The sequence below is a fragment of the Phocoena sinus genome, chromosome 20, assembly GCF_008692025.1.
Source record: "Phocoena sinus isolate mPhoSin1 chromosome 20, mPhoSin1.pri, whole genome shotgun sequence".
NCBI lineage: Eukaryota > Metazoa > Chordata > Mammalia > Artiodactyla > Phocoenidae > Phocoena > Phocoena sinus.
Genome location: NC_045782.1, coordinates 41,836,952 through 41,859,120, shown reverse-complemented (window position 1 = coordinate 41,859,120; position 22,169 = coordinate 41,836,952). Strand labels below are relative to the sequence as shown.

Sequence of the window (22,169 nt, the reverse complement as noted above, 5' to 3'; positions counted from 1 at the left end):
CATATTTACAGATAGCAAAAGAGGTTTGTGTGTTTTTCTTATCATTTTTTACATAATTAACATCCTGAAATTTGATTCCTTCATTTCATGATATGTCTTAGATTTCTTTCCTTCCCAGTACATAGAGGGTTACCCCATTCCTTTAAACTCCTGCCTAGTATTCCATAGTATGAATGTGTTACAGTTTAATAATGCCCCTATTGAAGGATGTTTAGATTATGACCAGTTTTCTTATTACTTGCATTGCTGCAATGAATATCCTTGCACGTGCATTTTTGTGAGCCTGGTCGTTTATTTCTATAGAATAGTTATCTAGAAATGGGATTGTTGGGGTGAAGACTATTTAGATATAAAATTTTATTTGCCCTCAAAAAAGTTGTGCCAGCTTACCCTGCAGTCACCATGCTGTGATGACATTCATTTCCCCACACCCTTCCACCACTGGAGATTCTCACTTTTTTTTTTTTTTTTGCTAATCTGACAGATGAATAAAAGGGGTCCCGTCTGAATTTGAATTTTCTTATTATTTGTGAAATTAAATATGTTTATATGTTTACTGAACATTTGTATTTTATCCTTGAATTGTCTGTCCTTTGCCCATTTTTCTGTTACTATTTTTTTATTGATTTGTAGAAAAAGTCAGTTTAGATACGTAAGTTATTTTGGAAAACAAACATTCCAAGTAATTTTCATGACAGTCTGTGGTCATATCCTTAGTTCAACTTGAATAGACGTCATAAATGACTTCTGAATTAATAATAAAAGACATAACAGTCAATCTAAAAACTGGTATTATGACCACCCTTAAAGAGATGCCCCCTTAGTCTGATATCTTATTGGAAATGAAAAAAATGCTAGAACCAAGCCCTTTTTTTAATTTACAGATTTCCTAAACACTATATGTAGTTTATATTTCCCGTGATAGTACCTAACTTGGAGATTTTATTTCCCAATCTTGTAAGAAAAATGAAAGTCATTTGGCACAAGAAATAGATAACTTAATTTCCTCTGGGAGTGGAGGGGGGTGGTAGACTGAGGGACAGAGGTAAGAGAAAAAGTTTGAATTGTGTGCTACATATTTTTGGAATTTTGAGATGTGAATATATATTACATATTTTTAAAAGATAAATTCAAATTAAAAATTAATTTTTAAAAAGCATGTGCTTCGGAGATGATACACTATAACATGAGTCTGGTAAGGTTTGAAGATTTCTAAGTCAGCTTGAGGTTTATACCTTATAAGCAGAGGTTCCTAACTTGAGGTCAGTGGTTCCCCAAAGCAGAATTTCTTAACCTCCCTCCTGCTTCCCCGTGTATAACTCTTTGGCAAGCTGCAGAAGCTTATGTTCTTGGGATAATGTTTTAAAATGTATAGTAAGTCAAAATATATAGAAAAACAAAGGAAACCAATATTTCAGAATATTTTTAAAATTAGTGAATAGTAATAAATATGCTTCTCTTAATGCTTTAAATAACAAGATATAGTGGTAGATCTAATAAATATTATAACTCCAGGGTAGTGATGAGAATAAATGATATTTCGAGGTATCTGCAGCATATACGTGATATGAAGTGACCTGTGATTTCTATTGGGGACCAAATTAACTATACTGCTGATCTACTGTGGTTCGTTGCCTACATTCATAATGGAAGGAAGTGCTGGTTTTAGTTAGAGATTTGTGAAAACTGAGATGTACTTTTATTTCCCATCCAAGTTTGGCACTCTGCATTCAGTCCTCTCTATTCACAGACCTCTGCCCTAAAAGGATGATCCACAAGTCGAAATTGCATGCACACTTTTGCGTGTGTTCAAGAAAGTGCAGTTTTTTAGGGAAAAACACCATTGCTTTTATGAAATTCTCAAAGGATTCTTGCCTCAAAAGATTGAGTCACAAATGTAGGGGAGAAAAAAGACATTTCTTTTCCTGTAATTATCCTCCTGAGTGACGATAAATAGATAATTTGTTTTAAATAAAAGTATCTGATAGTTGATAATTTGTCACTTTCTGAATTCATTCAATAAATATTTTTCGAGTATGTACTATATGCCACGAACTGTTTTACATGCTAGGGTTACAGGCCCAAGAATGAAACAGCCCAAGTATCCCAGTTCTCAGGGGGTTTACAAATAAATAGAAATCAGTATATAAGTGTAATAAATAGATAGATCTAATTTCAAGCATTGCTAAGTACTTTGGAGAGAAAGAAAGCAGGGGAAGGAGAGTAAATCAGTTCCAGAAAGGCCTATTGTTTGCATTATATATATAGTTAAATCAGTGAAACAAACAAACCCTGAGCCCTCTCAATTTCCTAGAAGTTTCAGAGGTGGAGAGAAGGATAATTGTCAATAATACAGAATCAAGAATGAATGTGAAATTCAGAAGATTGCCTTAGACCTGAACCCTGGTCAGAAGTTAGACATGGATCTTTCTTAAATGTTAACTTCATGCCTGGTTTTGATATATTCATGGTGTGAGAAAGTTTTAGATCTGGCTTTAACTCTGATTCCCCATAGTTTAAAATTTTTTTCTTCAGTCAAAATGTATATTTGAAGTTCTACAGATTAATGTATTTTATTTCAGTTATTCAGTTATTGCTTATTGGAAGCCCCTTTTTGGGTAATTTTTTGGTGACTGACTCATTCTCAGTCTAAACTTTACTTCTAGGCTGAATTTACCGTTGTTATTTTAAAAATTTCTACCATCCTGTCATCCAAACAACTTCACAGAAAGAAACCCTATTAATTTGAAATACATACTGTTTGGTTACGCCCTGTCCTACCATGATATTCAAACTCCAACCAGTCTGATATGGGCATCAGCCAATCAGAGAAGACAGTGCCATAAAGAGTTGAGGATCGGCCCCATCTCTTTGCAGTACTTACTGAATCCTTGTCAACTTTCAAAGTTATAATTAGTATATATGAGTTCCACTTTTGTGCAGCTTTTTTTCATATACCATCATTTCCTGTAACGTTTGTATATCATTTATGGTATATACATACAGTTTTGTTACGCGATATGGGGAGGTAGAGTTTTCTCCTACCTTTGATGGTATGAAAAGGGTTACCATACACGTCATTGGACATATTGATTTGGTTTTTTTCTTTCTGAATCATTTCCATGGAAATATGAAACCACGACTTAGAGGTGAGAAAACAATCAATCTTAGCACCATCTGTTGACCATTCCCCCTAACATGTATTCTGACAATCACTGCGATTCCTCCTAAAATGGTGAATTTCAAATTGAGGTCAGGGTCTTTGAATCATGCTCAGGGCTCCAAGAGTTCTTTGTGGGAATTGAAGTCTTTTGTGTTTTTGTTTTAGTGATCTTTTAAAAATGTGTGTGACTATATTCTCTGTAATATGAACCACCTTAATAACTGAGTTGCAGAGCTTCCAGGTAGTAATATTTTAATTCACATAAGCTATGAGTAAAGAATTAATTTATGAGCTGGAATTAAGCTATGAGATGGAATTAATATAAATATGTGACCAAGAGACACTGTGAGTGAAAAGCAGAACGTTTTAAATGCAGAATTCAGTGGAAATAGTTTCACAAGGCAACATAGCCTGTGTTCAGATCCCCAAGGCTCCTGAAGGATGTACCACTCTTAATATCACCTGCAAGGAAGGGAATTCTTCCAGGCAAGAGAACCTACCTTTGACATCTTATAGAGTTTCTTCCGTACTGGCTCTCTCTCTACCATTCCCTCACTCCACTCTTGGGATACAGGCTATGTGCCTTCCTGCTTACCAGATATAAGAAACTGGCGCAAAACACCACCCCCTCCTCACCGCAGCATGTTCCTAGTCTTCAGTGTGAGACCAGGGGAAGCAAAGTGCTTAACATTCCTCGGGCAGACCCAGGGGTCAGGCTTGACTGTGAATCCTTCCTGCTCCCTTCGTCCTGCATTCTTGAGAAGTCATTGGCTGGATCTCTCAGTTTCCTAATTTATTCTTTAACTGTCATTTCTGCTGCTCATATACTGAGTTTTCTTTAATTATTGCGAACACTTTTCATTCGTATATTCCTGAGTTGATTAATGGAGGCACTATCTGCTTACATCTGTCTGAGGGTAATAATTGTGCTGTTCTATGGTTCTCTTGTGCTTCGTTAGCTCTGATTCATTGGCTCTAAGCTCTTTTGTTTGTTTTCTGTCCTTAATGGAGTTGGCTTTGTCACATTGTTTGGTCATTCCTGAGTGTAATTCATCTTTGTAAGTTGAGATTCTACTGGTTTGTTTCCCAGCTTTAGGGGAGAAGTGAAACGAGCTGTTGGGGGTTATTACTCCCAATGGGTTCCCCTGAGAATAAGGCCGAGGTGGAAGGTGCCTTCTGGTGGCTAGCAGGGTTCTGGGACCTTGCCCCCTTGCTAACACCAATTGCTCCTGCCTAGAGGAAGACACCCTTTGCTTCCTGGATCAAGGAGGGAAGATGTGGGGTTGATGTGTGCTGTAGGCTGCCCCTACCACACTATTCCAACTGATCACCCTGTAGGTAGCTCCGGGCCGTTTCTGGTAGGGGGGCATTTGTGGAGCTGCTCCCACACATTGAGCTAAGGTTGTGAATTTTATGTTATATCTTTTGTATCATTCTTAGCGATTTTGGTGGAAGTTGAAGGGGTGGAGACCTGACATGTTTCGACCTGCCAGCTTGAAATAGCACAACTTCTTAGGAAACAATTTTGTATCCCTAATACATCCAAGACAAACTCAGACAAATATGTATCAGGATACAAATACAAGAATGTTCAAAGCAGTACTGTTTTTAATAAATAAAAACTAGAAAAATCTCAGTCTACACCAACAGTTGAATGAATAAAGTGTGGTATAATCATACTTAGAAGTCATACACTTCATCAGAAACATAACGCAAGAAGCCACATAAGTAATCTTAAGTTTTCTGATAGCCACTTACAAATAAAGGTAAAATGAAACAGATGAAGTAAATGTTAATATCTTTTACTTAACCCTTATATCCAAAATATTATCATTTTAACATGTACTCATTTTATACATGATTAATAATATATTCTATGTTGTTTCCATACTAAGTACTTAAAAATATCCAAAGTAATATCATATCTACATGTCTCAGTATAAAAATTAATGAGAGAATCTACATTTCTTTCCCATACTAACTCTTTGAAATCACAATTTGGTTTCTAAATTTTATTACAAATACTTGATTGGTATTTATATTTCATAAAATTTACACTCGAAAAAGTAATATCACATATGCAAATTGTTGCTAACATAAACATTTTCCAATAATTACATTGAGTATCAGTTTTTTTAATTTTAGAATAATTAAAGTTAATTAAATTAAAAATTGAACTCCTTAGTCACATTAGCCACTTTCAGATACTCAGAAGCCTCATGTAGTTGGACATGCAACACTACATACTACAGGCAAAAATGAACTAATTTTACAAAATAATGTTGAATGAAAGAAGCAATGTGGCAAATAATACATATAATATGATTCCACTTATATAAAGTTCAAGAACAAGCAAGACTTAACTGTGTTGTTTATGGCTGATAGAGAAAAGGCAAAACTACATTTAAAAAGCAAGGAAATTATTCTTAAAGTCAGGATAGTGGTTACCTCTAGGAAGTCAGAGAGAGGGTTGTGACTGGAAAAGGGCACACGGGGGGCTTCTGGGATGCTGGCAGGATTCTTTCTTGACATGAATGGTGTTAACGTGGGGATCTGTTTTGTAATTATTAAACAGTTGAACAGTTGTTCAATTGAATTATTGAACAGTTATGTATATTTTATGCACATATTAGTTTTCAAAAAATTTTAATGGGGGAAAAAGTCAGATGGCTTCATTTGCCCTGATACAGTTCTGTGTGGGACTTCCCATTAAGGTTTGGGGAAAGAGAGGAGGGAAGGGCAGCTCTGCAACGTTGGTGCCACCCAGAGCTGGGTTCTAACAGAGACTTCGTGATCTAGACAGTAGGCATTAACTATATGATTTGGTGGGAAGAGTGGGTGGTGTGTGTGTGTGTGTGCGCGCGCAGGCACACATGCGTGATGGAGAGAGATGGACACAAAGGAGGACGTGAAAAGAAGGTATAAATGAAAACAGAGCAGAAATCACCATCCCTAAATTAAATAAGAATTAGCTTGTTTAGGTGGCACCATTACCCAGCTTTCCTTCCCATATAGGAGTTAGTCCTATGTAATATATAGTTGTAGTTATTTTGCATTTTGATCCAGAAATAACCTTTTCATTTTTCAGAAATCTCAGTGAAAATTATTTGACTGAATTACATAAAGACTCTTTTGAAGGCTTGCTATCCCTCCGATATTTGTAAGTTAATCATATTTATTTATGAGTTCTTATCTATAAAGTAGATTATCTATAAAGTAATTAAGGGGTTCAAGTTAGATAATCTCTTCAATTTCTTCTAGCAATAAACTTCTACAGCTCTGTAAGTCTGTGTAGGGCCCCAGCCCATCACTAGCCCTAAATATCTCCGATTCATTTTTAATTTTTTAATTATATAGGCAAGGTATAGATAGAAAAATACCCTTTAGTTGTAGAGGAAAAGTGGTAATGAGGTCTGAGCAATTATAGACTCCCATATAAACATTGTTATATAAACATTGTTATATAATCCTCTCCATCTGTATTTATATTCTGTTTATGACCTATGGATCAAATGTGGCCCACAGTCCGTTTTTATACAGCCCATAAGTCAAAAGTGATTTTGAAAGGGCTGTAAATGAGAAAAAAAAGAAACGAAGAAAAATAAGTGACAGAGACTGTATGTGGCCTGCAAAGCCTAAAATATTTACTTATCTGGCCTTTACAGCAAAGGTTTGAAAAAGTGGGATAGTGACGTGAGAGGAATTAAAATTAACCTCAAATTGTCACCTACAGGACACGAAAACATAGACCCCTTACATTCGTATGAATGCCATTAACTCATAACTTTGATAATTTAATCTAATTTGAATTAACATTTAACTATTAAATATTTATGCAGATGAATTATAGAAACAGTACTGTCAAGGGACTTCCCTGGTGGTCCAGTGGTTAAGACTTTGCCTTCCAATGCAGGGGGTGCAGGTTCTATCCCTGATCAGGGAGCTAAGATCCCACATGCCTCATGGCCACAAAACCAAAACATAAAAAAAAAGAAGCAATATTGTAACAAATTCAATAAAGACTTTTAAAATGGTCCACATCAAAAAAAAAGAAATCTTAAAAAAAGAATGTGTTTGTTGAGAACATATTAAGTTACCAAAAGAACAAGCTGTTGTTGAGGATTTCAATGCAGGAATTGTGATGCCAATATTAAGAATGTTTAAGATGATGGTTAAGTGGTATATTTAGAAATGTTTACAGTAAATCAGCATATCAATAATGCCCCTAACAAAAATCTCTCCAGCCTTTTGTTTTCTTGTTTTTTGTTTGTTTGTTTTGGTTTTTGGGCCACACCACAGGATTTGTGAGATCTTAGTTCCTGGACTAGGGATTGAGCCCAGGTCCCCAGCAGTGGAAGCGCCGAGTCCTAACCCCTGGACAGCCAGGGAATTCCCTCTCCAGCTTCTTTATCAAAGAGGAAATGCTTGCCTAGTGTTTCTTTTTATTTAGCGATAAGGAGATAACAGTGTTTTTTGCTATAAAAGCTCAGTTTTTGTCCTTTGTCCATGACATTCAAAGCTGTGTATGTCATTAATCCTTATTAAGCCAATTAATGATCCTCTTTAGCAAATAGATTCTTCTTGCAAATATAAAAGGCTTAAGGGAAGTGGGTATAAAGAGCCTCACATGACCCTAAAAATAGTTCTTTTAATTATCAAAGCTTCCAAGCCTCAAGGGACAATCACCTTTATATTAATCTCTTCTCTGCCATCTGGGCTCCAAACCTTACAAACATAGTTTGAAGAAAAACAAATAAGATAAATGCTCAGTGGACTAGGCCCTTCATTACTTGTACTATGAAATACTTTATAATCTGATTATTTCACGTTAGCATAAGAATTCTCATTCTTAAAAAAAAATGCCAATCAATAAAAAAGCGAAAAATGAATATGCTAATAAGCACTATGCCTAGTGTTGTAAACACGACGACGGGTAAGACAGGTTTCCTTTTAGCAGCTCATGATCTCACAGGGAAAATAAACATATAAGCTCAAACCATAATGACGAAGTGCTGTGGAGGCACCATGAAGTAATAAAACTACATTTCTTTTAAAACAGTCATTTCCTCCTTCTGTCCACTCTCCAGCTATATTTTGATTTTATAAATATTTGAGTTTGCTTTATGTCCACGCGTTGGCTTTAAACATGATAGACGATGCACATAAGCAGTATCTAGTCCATACTTTGAAGGAGTTTATACTCAGAGGAAATGGGTTGCAAAAATAGCTATATTTAAAGAAAGAAATGAATATGGGCAATGAGAGCTATAAGTTGGTATTGGAGCACAAAAGAGGGAAAGAAGACTTCAAATTGGATCAGGGAAGATGTTACTAGAGCAATGCTGTTTAAATGGGACCTCGAAGGGCCATTGGGTATCACTGACAGACATCTTGGGAAGAGTAATCTTGCAGAAGGAGAGTGGGAGAAAGGCAAAGCACAGGAAAAATACTCTGAGTACCTGTAGAGTACAAGTGGGAAGAGTAGGAGAGTAGAGCCAGATCATCTAGGGCTTTGGAGGCCAAGCCAAGGATAATATGCCAAGCTACCATGGTACCACAGCAGGGCTTTAGGGCAAGCTTTAGCCTGCAACAGAACCAACCACTGGGAAGGCTTGTGAAAACACAAGCTCCACCTCCATAGTTACTGATTCAAGAGGTCCCCAGTAGGGCTGAGTATTTGTATCTTCAATAAGTTCACAAGTGATGCTGGTATTTGAGAACAACTTCCGGAGAGTTAATCTGGGGATCGCGTGGAGGATGGCTTAGAAACGGAGAGTGAAGAGATGGAAACACCAGTCAGAAGACAGTTATTTCACCCATCCAGGTGAAATGAGAGACTAAGCTGGAATCAATGGAAATAAGACAGTCAGCTATAGTCAAGAGTAGGTATTTTCAAATAAAAGTCAATATGATAGAAAGTGTAATACTGAATTAAAGTTACATATTAATGAGAGGAGTAACTTCCTTTCAAGTTGTGTGAAAGGGTATCTTTTATTTCTTCTGGTAATGAATTGGCCTAGAAAAATAGAACTATACTGGGAAGTGTGTAAATATAAGAATATTCCTTTGAATATTAGAAATTATAATGATATATAGAGATAAAAACTTTGAGCTCGTAATCTGGAATTTGATGTGACCACAAAAGGTGGAATCTAATCAATGCTTCTGCTCTCAGGAAAGATTACCTCCAAAATCTATCAAGATCTATAGTTGTATATTTAATTTATGAAGACCCTGAAGGTGAGACTCTTAAGAGAGGTGAAGGCAGGGTTAGGGGCTCTGGAAGGTTCAAATAATAATTCCTAAGGTTTGGAGTTTATACCAAAGCTTCTTATTTATTATTATCATGCTAAACTCTACTAATTATTCCTACTAATTAGATATCTAATAGCTAATTGAGGCAATATTTTCCTTTTCCTTTTTCTAGAGATTTATCCTGCAATAAAATACAGTCTATCGAAAGACGTACATTTGAACCACTACCTTTTTTGCAGTTTATGTAAGTTACAACTATAACTTCATTATATTTGGAATTTTTATAAAGCTTAATTTTCTATAAAATTAGTTACTCATTTTGAAATGTGATTAAAATTACTACTAAAATTTTGTAGCAAATCCTTTTTGTGTCCAGCAAAGCTTAGTGTGAGAGTTATTAAACGGATCAGAGTGAATCATTGTAGAGCAGTGTTTCTCAACCATGGTGATTTTGCACGCAGGTGACATTTGGTAGTGTCTGGAGACATTTTTGCTTGTCAGAACTGTATATGCTCCTGGCATCTAGTGGACAGAGGCCACAGATGCTACTAAACATCCAACAGTGTACAGGAGAGCCTCCCACAGCAAAGAATTATCCAGCCCAAAATGTCAATAGTGCTGCCTTTCTAGAGAAATAAAGATCACTTAACACAAGTGTTTAATGAGCATTAACTATTTCGTTTCTAATGCACCACATATAAAATCGTGAAAGTATAAATCATAATATCTTCCACAGTGAGATTTCATTAGTGTGTGGGGGGAATAGTGATGTTATGTTTCATCATATGTAAATTAGATTTATTGCCAAACGATAACTGTTCTGAAAGAATATGTATTTTTCTTCTTCTTTGGCTTGTGTCTTTTCTTGTAGAAATCTTGGTTGCAATTCACTCACAGAACTGAGCTTTGGAACGTTTCAGGCCTGGCATGGAATGCACTTTCTACACACGTTGTAAGTGAAATAGAAGATGAATACATGTAAAAAACTGTGTGTAAAAACATCATGCAGTTATTGGTTACCTGGGTGTAAGCCCAGTTTGAATTCTGGAAAGTATGTCTTGAGAGCCATTTTTTTTTTTTCAAATGAGGAAACTAAGGTACAAAGAGGCCAGGAGACTTGTTTAACTCATATATATGAAACGCTCTGCTTTCCATAGTACTGATCTTTGGCATGGGCAATAAAAGGCACCCAGCAAAAACGCTCAAATTAGCATTGTCATGGAATCCCACTGATGCCTCTCCACTATGCGAGTGGTCCATGAAGTTCCGCTTTTGAATTTAACTTTGATTCCTGCTCATGTGCAAAGTTCCTAACTGCTTAAAATGTATGCAACACAGAGCTGCAAAGAACTAAGTTTAGCACCCAATTCTTCAGGGAGCAACAGGTGTGGGTGCTTCCCCAACCATTATTAGCTCTTTTTAATGGTAAAGCAGAAAGAATTCCTGAACACCCACCACAGGGCTCTCCCCAGCCACCCAGAACATTATTTTTCAAAAAGCATGTATCTCTGAAGTGAATTATCTGTTGTCAATAGGAACCTTTTCGGTATGGAAAAAGACGTTGTTTGTGTTCAGCTGTAGTGTGAAAAATATAAGGAAAATACATTGTTGTAGCCTAATTCAATATACTTTCTTTGCTGACTGTTCTTCAATAAGAAGTGTGGGTTTTACACCCCTTCAGCTCAAAAATTCTGTGATTTCTCATGACACAAGGAAATGACAGTGGGTACGTTCAGTGGCCCGAAGGCGATTTTAGACTCAAGGTAAAGAGCTCTTCTACACCTGGCTTTGGAAAAGACTCTCTTACCTGTCTTGTGGTTCAGAAATCCAGTTTCACACAGTTCACACATTTTGGTTAATGAAGGTGTTGTGGCTGTGTCTGGAGCTGGATTAGTAATTTCTGCAGATACCTATCTTTAGTGGCCTCCTTCCTTTCCCTTGTTTGTTTGCTGATGCCTACCTTGGGGAGAGAGCACCAAGGGTCAGTTTTTCTTTTGCCAGCACAAGGGAGAGCAGGCTCATGACACCCCTTCACCAGGAGGTTTTAGGAGCGTCAATACAACCTCTTAAACTCACCACCTTTCCTAAACATCCTATAACACCAAGAGTTCCTTATAAGCATCTGAGTTTCACTATAGTTATGTAGGCAACCCAGGAAAATACATTGTGGAAATAAATAAATAAATAAATAAATAAATCACAGTTTAAAAATTAATGAATTCATTCAAACACATTCCCTGAGTGCCATGCCCACCGTGTGCCAGCACTGTACTAGCTGCTGGGGATACAAACACGCGTCGGGCAGGGACTTTGTCCCCAAGAAGCTTTCATGCCGGAAGGAGAAAGATGGGTGTTGATGGGAAAACATAGATGAGAGCCATTCTAGCATCTATGCAGCAGGGTAACAAGGTGAGGAAGGGGGGTGATGAAGTAGAAAATGGGTGGTAGGTTAGAAAAGATTTGTGATGGAAGAGGCACCAACTTGTTCCTTTGGAATTTGTGTTCCTCTTAAATGACAGAAAAAGGTAGTGAAAGAATCAGAACTATCTGGAGTTGGAAAGAAATCAGTACTGTACTCTCAACAGACTGTCCCAGTATAGTCAGTCTTTGTTTGGGGCTAAGTCTTTCTAATAGAAAAAGCTAATTTGCTTCAGGAAACATTTGCCATGATGAGATACAAACTTTATTGCATCTCTTTCCAAAGGGAAGCCACCAAGGGAAGATGCCACCCTCGAGTTAGGTCATTTTACTACCCTATAATGACATATTACTGGGGTGTTTATAAGTTGCCTGCATTAAATAAGTTTGGAAAAGGGCCCCAGCTGAGGTGGATTTATCATGAATTCAATGAAGCTTAGGCTTCAGGGCTCCTCACTTGCATAGCTCCCTTGCAAGGTCTTGAGAGGGGTCCTGGCGATTTTTGTAGTCATAACTTTGCATGTTTTTATTAGATATGATTTCCCAAAGTAGATGAGGTTCAGGCCCCACAAAACCTTGATTCATCACTGGGTTTCAGGTAATTATAAGACAGTAGGTTTCTTGAATGAAGCCTCGATGTTATTGACAAGCATAAGGTGAAGTAGTTAGCAGTGTGGTAGTCCATTTTAAATCCGAAATCTACCTCAAAGATGAGCCAAGAGCTTATTAATTAATAAAGTACCACTCTTTGAATGGTGGTAGTAATCATATCTCTTTCAGATAAAATCAGGAATGAAATATATTATGGAAAACCAGCAGTGGTTGATAATCCTAAATGTTAAGTATACCTTTTTTTCTGACTTTAAAGTATTTCTCCTTCATTCACCTATGCAGGTGCAGACTGATGGCTTATTTTTAAAAATTCTTTTAGTCACTTCAATGGTTCTAACAATACAAGCTCCATGATTTTAGGAGCTGGCTTGTCTGTGGTACATCAATATTGTACCAAGAACATAAGCACTACAAGAGAATAAGAGGAAAATCAAAGCCTTATCCCTATTGAATTATTTACCCCATTGTTGAGAATATCAGTGAGGGAGGTGAGGCCACACTATGAAGGCAAATTGAGCTGCGGTCACAGAGCCGCCCTAATGCTTCCCCATTCAGCTAGCACTGTTTCCTCTAGATAGCTATATACACACAAAAGCTTACACACTTCAGGGTGCTGTCATCACTTTTTGCTATGTACTAGAATCCTGGCTGCTTCTCAGATTTACAAAGGCATAAACGCTAAAAACAAAAATAACTTGGGTCTGCCCTGTGGGGTGATTCAGGGTGGCTGTTTTATTTGTAATAGTTCAGAATTTTGAGATCGTCACACCTAGCAACTACTATACTTTTCTTCTCCCAACTGCATCTTATTCTTCCCACCTGTAGTATTTTCTCCCATGCTATATGTTTTCTCACTTTCTTGATAGTGTCCTTGGAAGCACAACCTTTTTAATTTTTATGAAATCCAACTCATCCATTTTTCCTTTGGTTGTTTGTGCTTCTGGTGTCATATCTAAGAAACTGTTGTCTAATGCGAGGTCATAAAGATTTACTCCTGTGTTTTCTTCTAGGAGTTTTATAGCCTTAGCTCTTACATTTGGATATTTGATCCATTTGGAGTTAATTTTCATATACGGTGTGAAGTGTAGGAGTCCAGCTTCATTATTTTGTGTGTGGATGTACAGTTGTCCCAGCATCATTTGAAAAGACTGTTCTTTCCACATTGAATTGTTTTGGCACCCTTGTTGAAAATCAGTAGACCATAAATCAGACGGTTTATTTCTATACTGTCAGTTCTGTTCCATTGATTTACATGTCTTCTTATTCCAGTACCACACTGTGACTGCAGTAGCTTTGAACTGAGTTTTGAAACCAGGATGTGTGAGTCCTCCCACTTTGTACTTTACCGACACTGTTTTGGTTTATTCTGTTTCCTTAAATTGCTATATGAATTTTAGAATTAGCTTGGCAATTTCTGGAAAGAAGTCAGCTGGGATTTTCACAGGAATTGCAATGGGACCATAGGTCGATTTGGGAAGTAGTGAAATTTTAATAAGATTATCTTCCAGTCCATGAATCCAGCATGTCTTTATATTTAGATCTTCTTCAATTTCTTTCAACAGTTTTGTACTTTTCACTGTGAATCTTGCCCTTACTTGGTTAAATTTTTCCATAAGTGTTATATTTGTTATGATGCTGTTACACGTGGAATTGTTTTCTTAATTTCATTTTTGGATTACTCATTGCTGGTGTGTAGAAATAATATTGATCTTATATCCTACAACCTTGCTGAACTCATTTATTAATGCTAACGGTTATTTTCCTAGATTCCCAGGAATATGTCTTGTGGACTTCCAGTTTCCCAGGAATACATTGGAACATTTCAAAGTCTCTGTGGACATCTCATTCCTCAGCTTTTCTTTTTAAGCTTTTCGGTTGGGCTGTTTTTTGCCCCCAACTGTTATCCATTGCCTCATGCAACCGCCATGTTAAAATATTTGCTTGAAAATGTTTTCCAGAAATGCCAGCTGAGTAGAGTCTTTTCTCACTAGACAGCTCTGAGTCAGCTCAATGGCAAGCCTTTCAAGTGAGGTCTCCCAGGGGACCACCAGACATGTAAAACAATGACAGTTCTTTGGGAATGAGGCTTTGAAGGACCTCCCAGTCCATGCTGCTCCTTCTGGTACCAGGGATGTGGGCTGTTTTGCAAGGCTACCGCTGGCATGGAGAGCAAAGTTCAAGGACAAGTTAAAGCAACACAGATCTCATTTTTCTTACAGAAATTAATTTGTTTTCCTTGAATAAATTGCTCCCCAATTTGCTGCCAGTATGTTGGTTAAATTTCCAGAGTTCAGAAGTTGATTCTGACCATTTTTGCCAGTTTTGTTGTTTTTGTTATTGTTATTTTTGCTTCTATGGAGGGACGAATTTTCAGATGTCCTTCCTCCATCATTTTTACTGATTTTCCTGCAATTTTAAAAAAATCTATAAAGTCTCAATGTCCATATGCTAATTAAATATTTATCGTGAGAGATGATTAAGGAAAAAATAAATAAAAAGAGAAATAAATAAATAAATAAAAAGAGAAAATATAATTCTCATAGAGGCTTTCCCAGATGGGTAAATGAAGTTTGAAAAGGTATGTCTATATTTAGTGCTCTGCAAATTAAGGTTAAAGTAACAGATGTTTTAAACACACCCCACTCCTTTTCTTTTCATTCAGGTTAAACACAGGCTTTAGAGTCAGAACTAAGTTCAAATTCTAGCTCGGCTTCTTACTAGCTTGATGACTTACAACAAGTTATGTAACTTCTCTGTGCCTCAGTTTCCTCATTTGTACAATGGTGTAATATATATATCACATAAGGTTACTGTGAGGATTAAATGTTAAATGCTGATCACAGATGCCTGGCAACCTAAAAGATATTAGTTTTGATAATTATCTTTATAATATTCTGCAAAAATATGCTAATAATTCTTGAGTAGAGTTAACCTAAAGTCAGATATTCTTTTCTTTCTTCCTGTTTCTTTTGGGTTTTTTTTCCCCCTTATTTGTTTTAAAGAACTAAGAAAAAAAGAAAGAAAGAAAGAAAAAACTAAGAAGAAAATCTATTCCAGGATTTTGGAATAAAATTTTGTTCCCCAAAATTAATTTGTTTATTTTATTGATATATAAACAAAATGTTATTTATTCAGCAAACATTTATTAAATACCTAGTAAATATTAGGCACTATGTCAGTCACGGGAATAATAATGACAATAAAGTGTGGCCTCTGCTCTCAAGTTGCTGACAATCTAGGAGAGTGACAAGTAAACAGTTGATTACATACACAGTAACAAAGGCTATAATACAAGAATACGCATGGGACTATGTGATGGGAGTATGGCTTTCACCAGTTCCTCTTGGATTTATCCCTTCTTTGGCTCCAGAATCAAGGAATTAGCCCTATTTTTGTCTTTAGCTGGGTAGTTTAAATCATGAAATTTTAACAAATTTGTGGAGATGAAAGAAAAACACCTTGAATTATGGAGGACACTAGAAATAGTACTTTTTTACAGAGCAAGGGCTTCCTACCAGCATAGTCACTTTGAGGGTTTTTAACCTAAAAAGTTCTTTGGCATATTTTTTCTTTGCTACCCACTTTTTTTCTATTTTATTGTTTGTTTGTTTCTTTCACTTCTCCACTTTATCATCTAGAGACCTGGGTAGTTCCCAGTGAAAGAGTGTTTTACAGATTCTACGGGTGATTTATAGGTAAAGAAAGAAAATGATTTTTTTTTTAACCTTCAAGTTCCATACCAAAAAAAATGAGTGTAAGCTTTCATGGAAGTAATTAAAAATGCAGATAATTTTAATTCCATTCCATTTTTCAGAATTCTCAATCGTAATCCTTTGACAACAGTTGAAGATTCTCATCTTTTTAAATTGCCAGCATTAAAATATTTGTAAGTATTGCAACAGGTTCATGGCTCATGAGATAATTTCTGCCCCTTTTTACTTTCGTCAAAGATTGAGTACTTTAGCTAAAAAGTCATAATTTAGATTTTAACTGGGTTATTGAAAATAAGAGTTATTGGCAAAGAAAAGGATTAAGAAAAGATATATATGGATAAGACAGCCAGCAGAGTATGAAAACAGTGTTGAAGAACACATACAGATATGGAACATGTAGATGCATGTAGGAATATTATTTATCCCAGAAAGAAAAAAGGAATAAGGGGTACATTATTTTTTTTTAAAGAGTGATCAAAAGAGGTAGATGCAATTGAAAATGAGAAGTTAGGATAATAGAAAATGATTGTACTGTTCAGCACCAAGGTCATTAATTTGATGATGCAAATTTAAATTTCTTCAATAAGAGCTGTTTTGGATTATCATCTATGGCAAGTAAGAAGGCAGCATTGAAGTAATCACATATTCAGTGTCTTTTTAAGTTTAGAACTTTTGTCTTTGGGTTTTCTGTCACGCATGTTTGGGCTTCTCCTTCAGAGACATGGGAACAACACAAGTGTCACTTACAACAATTGAAAGCATCCTCATGATGACCCTTGAATTGGAAAAACTGTAAGTTGTTTTTTCTTACATTTATTTTCACTCCATTGTTTTTTTAGGTTTGTTTTATTATTTTCTTAAGTCAGGTTTATTTATGTATAATTTTCATTTAACAAAATTCACTATTTTTAAATATACAGTGTGACGTGTTTTGACAAACGTATAGTTCTGTCGCCACCACCACATTTGAGGTAAAGAAAACTTCTGCACTCCCAAAAGACCGCTCATGTCGCTCTGCAGTCAATCCATCCTCCTCTCTCTATCAGCCCCTGGCAACCACCAATCTGATTTTTGTCCGTATAATGTTGCCTTTTCCAGAATATTTTATAAATGAAATCATGTGGTATGTAGCTTTTTGTTTTTGGCTTCTTTCACTTAGCCAGTCTCTTTGGAGATTCATCTGTTTTGTTGCACCTGTCAGTAGTTCATTCCTTTTTATTGCTGAGCAGTATTCTAGTTGACTGGATACACAGTTTGTTTACGCATTCATCGTTTGATGAACATTGAGTTTTTTCTCGCTTTTTGGCTATTATGAACAAAGCCTCTGAAAACAGTCACATGTGTGTCTGAACATATGTTTTGTGCGAGCATATGTTTTCATTTCTTTGGGGTAAAATCCCTAAGGGTGGGATTGCTTCATCATATGCTAAGTGCATATTTAACTTTTTAAGAAACTGCTCAACTGTTTTCTAAAGTGCCTGTGCCAGTTTGCTTCCCCACGGGCAGTCTATGAGAGTTGCGGTTGCTCCATATCTTCACCTGATTCTTATATTAAAAAAAAAAAAGTTTAGCTTTTCTAGTAGGTGTGTAGTTGCATCTCGTGGTTTTTGCCACATTTTCCATTTCTGTAATAGCTGATGATGTTGAGTGTCTATTCATGTGCAAATATATTTTTAAATGAAGTGTCTGTTCAAATCCATTTTTAATTGGATATTGAGATTTAGGAGTGCTTTATATAAAAAGCAATGGAAAAAGTCCTTTCTCTCAAATACGTGTTTAGTAAATATCTTCTCCCAGATTGTGACTTATCTTCATTATATTAAAGTGTCTCTGAAGACTAGAAGTGTTAAATTTTTGATGAACTCTTAATTTAGCAATTTTAATTTTTTTTCATATTTATTTAATTTATTTGGTTGTGCTGGGTCTTAGTTGCGGCAGATGGGCTCATTAGTTGTGGCTCATGGTCTTCTTAGTCGTGGTATACGAACTCTTGGTTGCGGCATGCATGTGGGATCTAGTTCCCTGGCCAGGGATTGAACCCGGGCCCCCTGCATTGAGAACTCGGAGTCTTAACCACCAGGGAAGTCCCTTAGCAATTTTTCTTAGATGGTTTGTGCTTTTTTGTGTCTTATCTAAGAAATCTTTGTCTGAGATCCCATTGTCTAACCCAAAATCACGAAGATTTTCTCCTCTGTTTTCTTCCAGAAGTTGTGTAGTTACATTTAGGTCTATGATTCATTTTGTGTTAATTTTCATATATGTTGTGAGGGAAGGGTCAAGTTTCATTTTTTTTTGCAGTTTAAAAAACTATTTCTGTAGGACCCTATTGTGACAGTTTATTACACAACTTACTGCACCTTAAATTGTGCCATCCCCCTTACAATATGGAAAGCTAATAGAAACCTTGTTATGCCAAGGCTAGTTGAGGGGATTGCATGAGATTAGTATGCGGAAAGGGCCCTGCATTTAGCAGTCTGTTCCAACCGTCTTTGTCAGGTCAGCTGACCAATGACTGTCTTCACCATGCCGTCACACATTGGTCACTGCTCTAGCCTCATCTTCCTCAGCCTCCCACAGCATCTGCCACAATTGCGATCCCTGTCTTGTCAGCTAGATGCCCTCCTCTCTGCGTATTAAAAAGTATTTCCTTATGTAACGACAATACTGTTAACACACAGTATTTAAGAAATTAAATTCCTACACAATAATATTACTTAATAAAGATTTGCTATTCAAATTTCCCCAATTGTCTCTCTCATATAATATCATTTCTTTTAACAGCTTTTTGAGGTATAATTGACATACAATAATCTGTGTTCACACACACACATACATACACACCATGAAGACATCACCAAAATCAAAATGTACATCACCTCAGAAAGTTTCTTAATGTCTCTTGGTAATTCTTCCTTCCCATTGTTCCTCGCCCTTCCCAGTTGCCACGCAGCCATTGCTCTGCTCTCTGTCTGCATTTTCTAGAATTGTATGTAGATGGAATCATACAGGGTATACTTTTTTCTAACTGGCTTCTAACTCAGCATGATGATTTTAATCTTCATCCACATTGTTGCATATATCAGTAATCCATTTCTGTTTATTGCTGAATACTATTCCATTATATGGATGTACCACCGTTTATCTATTCACCATTGATGGACATTTGAGTTGTTTCAGTCTTTGTCTATTACAGATAAAGTTGCTATGAATATTTGTGAACAAGCCTTTGTATGGATGTATAATTCCATTTCTCTTGGGTAAATACCTGCAAGTAGAATGGTTGGATCATTGGTAAGTGTATGTTTAAGTTTTTAAAGAATACCTATTTTCCATAGAGGGCTATAGATCATTTTACGTCTCTACCAGCGGTGTATGAGAGCTGCATTTTCTTCACATTGCAGCCAACGTTTGGTATGCTCAGTATTTTTAATTTTAGATAGTTTAATAGGTGTGTAGTTGTATCTCACTGTAGCATCCCTAGTGATTAATCATGTCAAACATCTTTTCATATGCTTATTTTCCATCCATATATCTTTGAATCTCTTATCTAAGTATAAGAGATTGCTAAGTATTTTCTCCCATTCTGTGACTCATCTTTTCATTCTCTCAGGAGTGTCTTATGCAGGGCAGAAATTCTTAATTTTGATGGTGTCTAATTTATGTATATTTTTCTTTTATGGATTATGCTTTTGGTGTTGTATCTAAGAAATCTTGCCGAACTCATGGTCGTAAAATTTTTCACGTGCTTTCTTCTAGAAGTTTTATAGTTTTATGTTTTACATTTAGATTGTTGAACCAATTTGAGTTCATTTCTGTATATGTTTTGGATGGAACTTCTTTTTTTTTTGTTTGCAACTGGATATTCAATTGCTCCAGCATCATTTGTTGCAAAGACTATCGTTTCTCCACTTAAATGCCTTTGAACCTGAAAGTCAGTTGTCCACATCTCTCTACTTCTGAACTTTCTATTCTTTTCCTTTGATCTTTTTCTCTGTCTTTACACTACTATCACAATGTCTTGAAAGTGTAGCTTCATAAGCCTTGAAATCAGTTACTGTTAGTTCTCCAACTTTGTTCTTTTTCAAAGTTGTTTTAGTTATTCTAAATTTTATTTCCATATGAATTTTAGAATTAGCTTGTCAATTTCTATAGAAAAGCCTACTGGGACTTTGATCTATAAATCAATTTGGGGAGAATTGATGTCTTAACAATATTGAATCTTCTGATCCATGAATACTTTATATCTCTCCATTTATTTAGGTCTTCTTAATTTCCCCCAGCAATATTTTACAGTTTTCAGTGTGTAAGTCTTTTACATCTTTTGTCAGATTTATTCTAAGTATTTTATCTGTTTGATCCTATTATAAGTAGTATTTTAAAACTTTGATCTCTGATTGTTTGTTGAGATAAATTAATCTTTTTGTATGTTGATCGTGTACCCTGCAAACTTGATAAACTCATTTTTTAGTTCCAGTAGTATTTTTGTGGATTCTATCAGGTTTTCTACATAATCATGTTATCTCCAAATAAAGATAGATTTACTTCTTCCTTTCCATTCTGAATATCTCTTTTCTTTTTGTTGCCCCATGGCACTGGCTAGAACCTTCAGTGCAATGTCAAATAGAAGTAATGAGAACAGACATCATTGCCTTTGTCCTGATCCTGGAGAAAAAGTACTTTGTCCTTCACCATTAAATATGATGTTAGGTATTTTGTAGAAGTCATTTATCAAGTTGAGGAAGTCTCCTTCCATTCCTAGTCTACTGAGGGCTGTATTTTTCTTTAATCAGGAATGGATGTTAGATTCTTTCATTCTTTTCCTGCACCTATTGCAATGACTATGTGATTTTTCCCTTCTTTTCTTTTCTTAATTTGTTTATTTATTTTTGGCCGCATTGGGTCTTCATTGTTGCACACAGGCTTTCTCTAGTTGTGGCGAGCCAGGCCTACTCTTCGTTGCAGTATGCAGGCTTCTCATTGCGGTGGCTTCTCTTGTTGCAGAGCACAGGCTCTATGGTCACGGGTTTCACTAGTTGCGGCATATGGTCTCAGTAATTGTGGCTCACGGGCTCTAGATCGCAGACTCAGTAGTTGTGGCTCACGGGCCTACTTGCTCCGTGGCATGTGGGATCCTCCCAGACCAGGGCTCGAACCTGTGTCCCCTTCATTAGCAGGCAGATTCTCAACCACTCTGCCACCAGGGAAGCACTTAAGTATTTTTTTTTAATGTATTTTTTTGCTGCGTTGTGTCTTTGCTGCTTTGCCTGGGGTTTCTCCAGTTGTGGCTAGCAGAGGCTACTCTTCGTTGCGATGCACCGGCTACTCATTGGATGGCTTCTTTTATTGCAGAGCACAGGCTCTAGGTGCATGGGCTTCAGTAGTTGTGGCACACAGGCTCTAGAGTGCAGGCTCAGTAGTTGTGGCATATGGGCTTAGTTGCTCCACAGCATGTGGGATCATCCTGGACCAGGGATGGAACCCGTGTCACCTGCATTGACAAGCAGATTTTTAACCAATGAACCACCAGGGGACTCCCAATTCCAGTATTTTTAATCTTTTTTGTAGATTATTCCAATCTGGTGTCATTTTCCTTCTACTTAAAAATACTTCTTTTAACATTTCTTATAGGGAAAGTCTACTAGTAATGAATTCTTTCAGCTTTTGTATGTCTGAGATAGTCCTTATTTTGCTTTTGTTTTGACAGATGTGGGTACAGAATTCTAGGTTGATAGAATTCAATTCACTACTTTAAAGATGTTATTCCACTGAGTTCTCGTTTACATTGTTTCCAACAAGAATTCTGCTGTCATTGTTATCTTTGTTCCTCTGTATGTAGTGTATAGTTTTTTCCTCTAGCTGCTTTAAAATTTTTCTCTTTATTGCTGGTTTTGAGCAATTTGATTACTTTTTGTGCCTTGGTGTCGTTTTGTCCATGTTTCTTATGCTTAAAGTTCATTGATCTTCTTGACTTTGTGGGTTTATAGTGTTTACCAATTTGGACAAATTTT

General features: G+C 36.3%; 1 protein-coding gene across 4 annotated transcripts in view; it reads left to right on the top strand.

Annotated features, from left to right (window-relative positions):
- LOC116745560 (RAD52 motif-containing protein 1-like) overlaps positions 1-22,169 on the top strand; it is a 44,778-nt gene that overhangs the window by 14,712 nt on the left and 7,897 nt on the right. For 3 of the 4 annotated variants that reach the window (XM_032616371.1, XM_032616370.1, XM_032616369.1), the window contains exons 3-7: positions 6,252-6,323; positions 9,591-9,662; positions 10,290-10,370; positions 16,263-16,334; positions 16,879-16,953. In XM_032616371.1, the coding sequence (XP_032472262.1) occupies positions 6,252-6,323; positions 9,591-9,662; positions 10,290-10,370; positions 16,263-16,334; positions 16,879-16,953 (372 nt within the window). Of the gene's footprint in view, positions 1-6,251; positions 6,324-9,590; positions 9,663-10,289; positions 10,371-16,262; positions 16,335-16,878; positions 16,954-22,169 lie in introns of those variants that run through there. The other variant, XM_032616372.1, reaches the window with a different exon arrangement.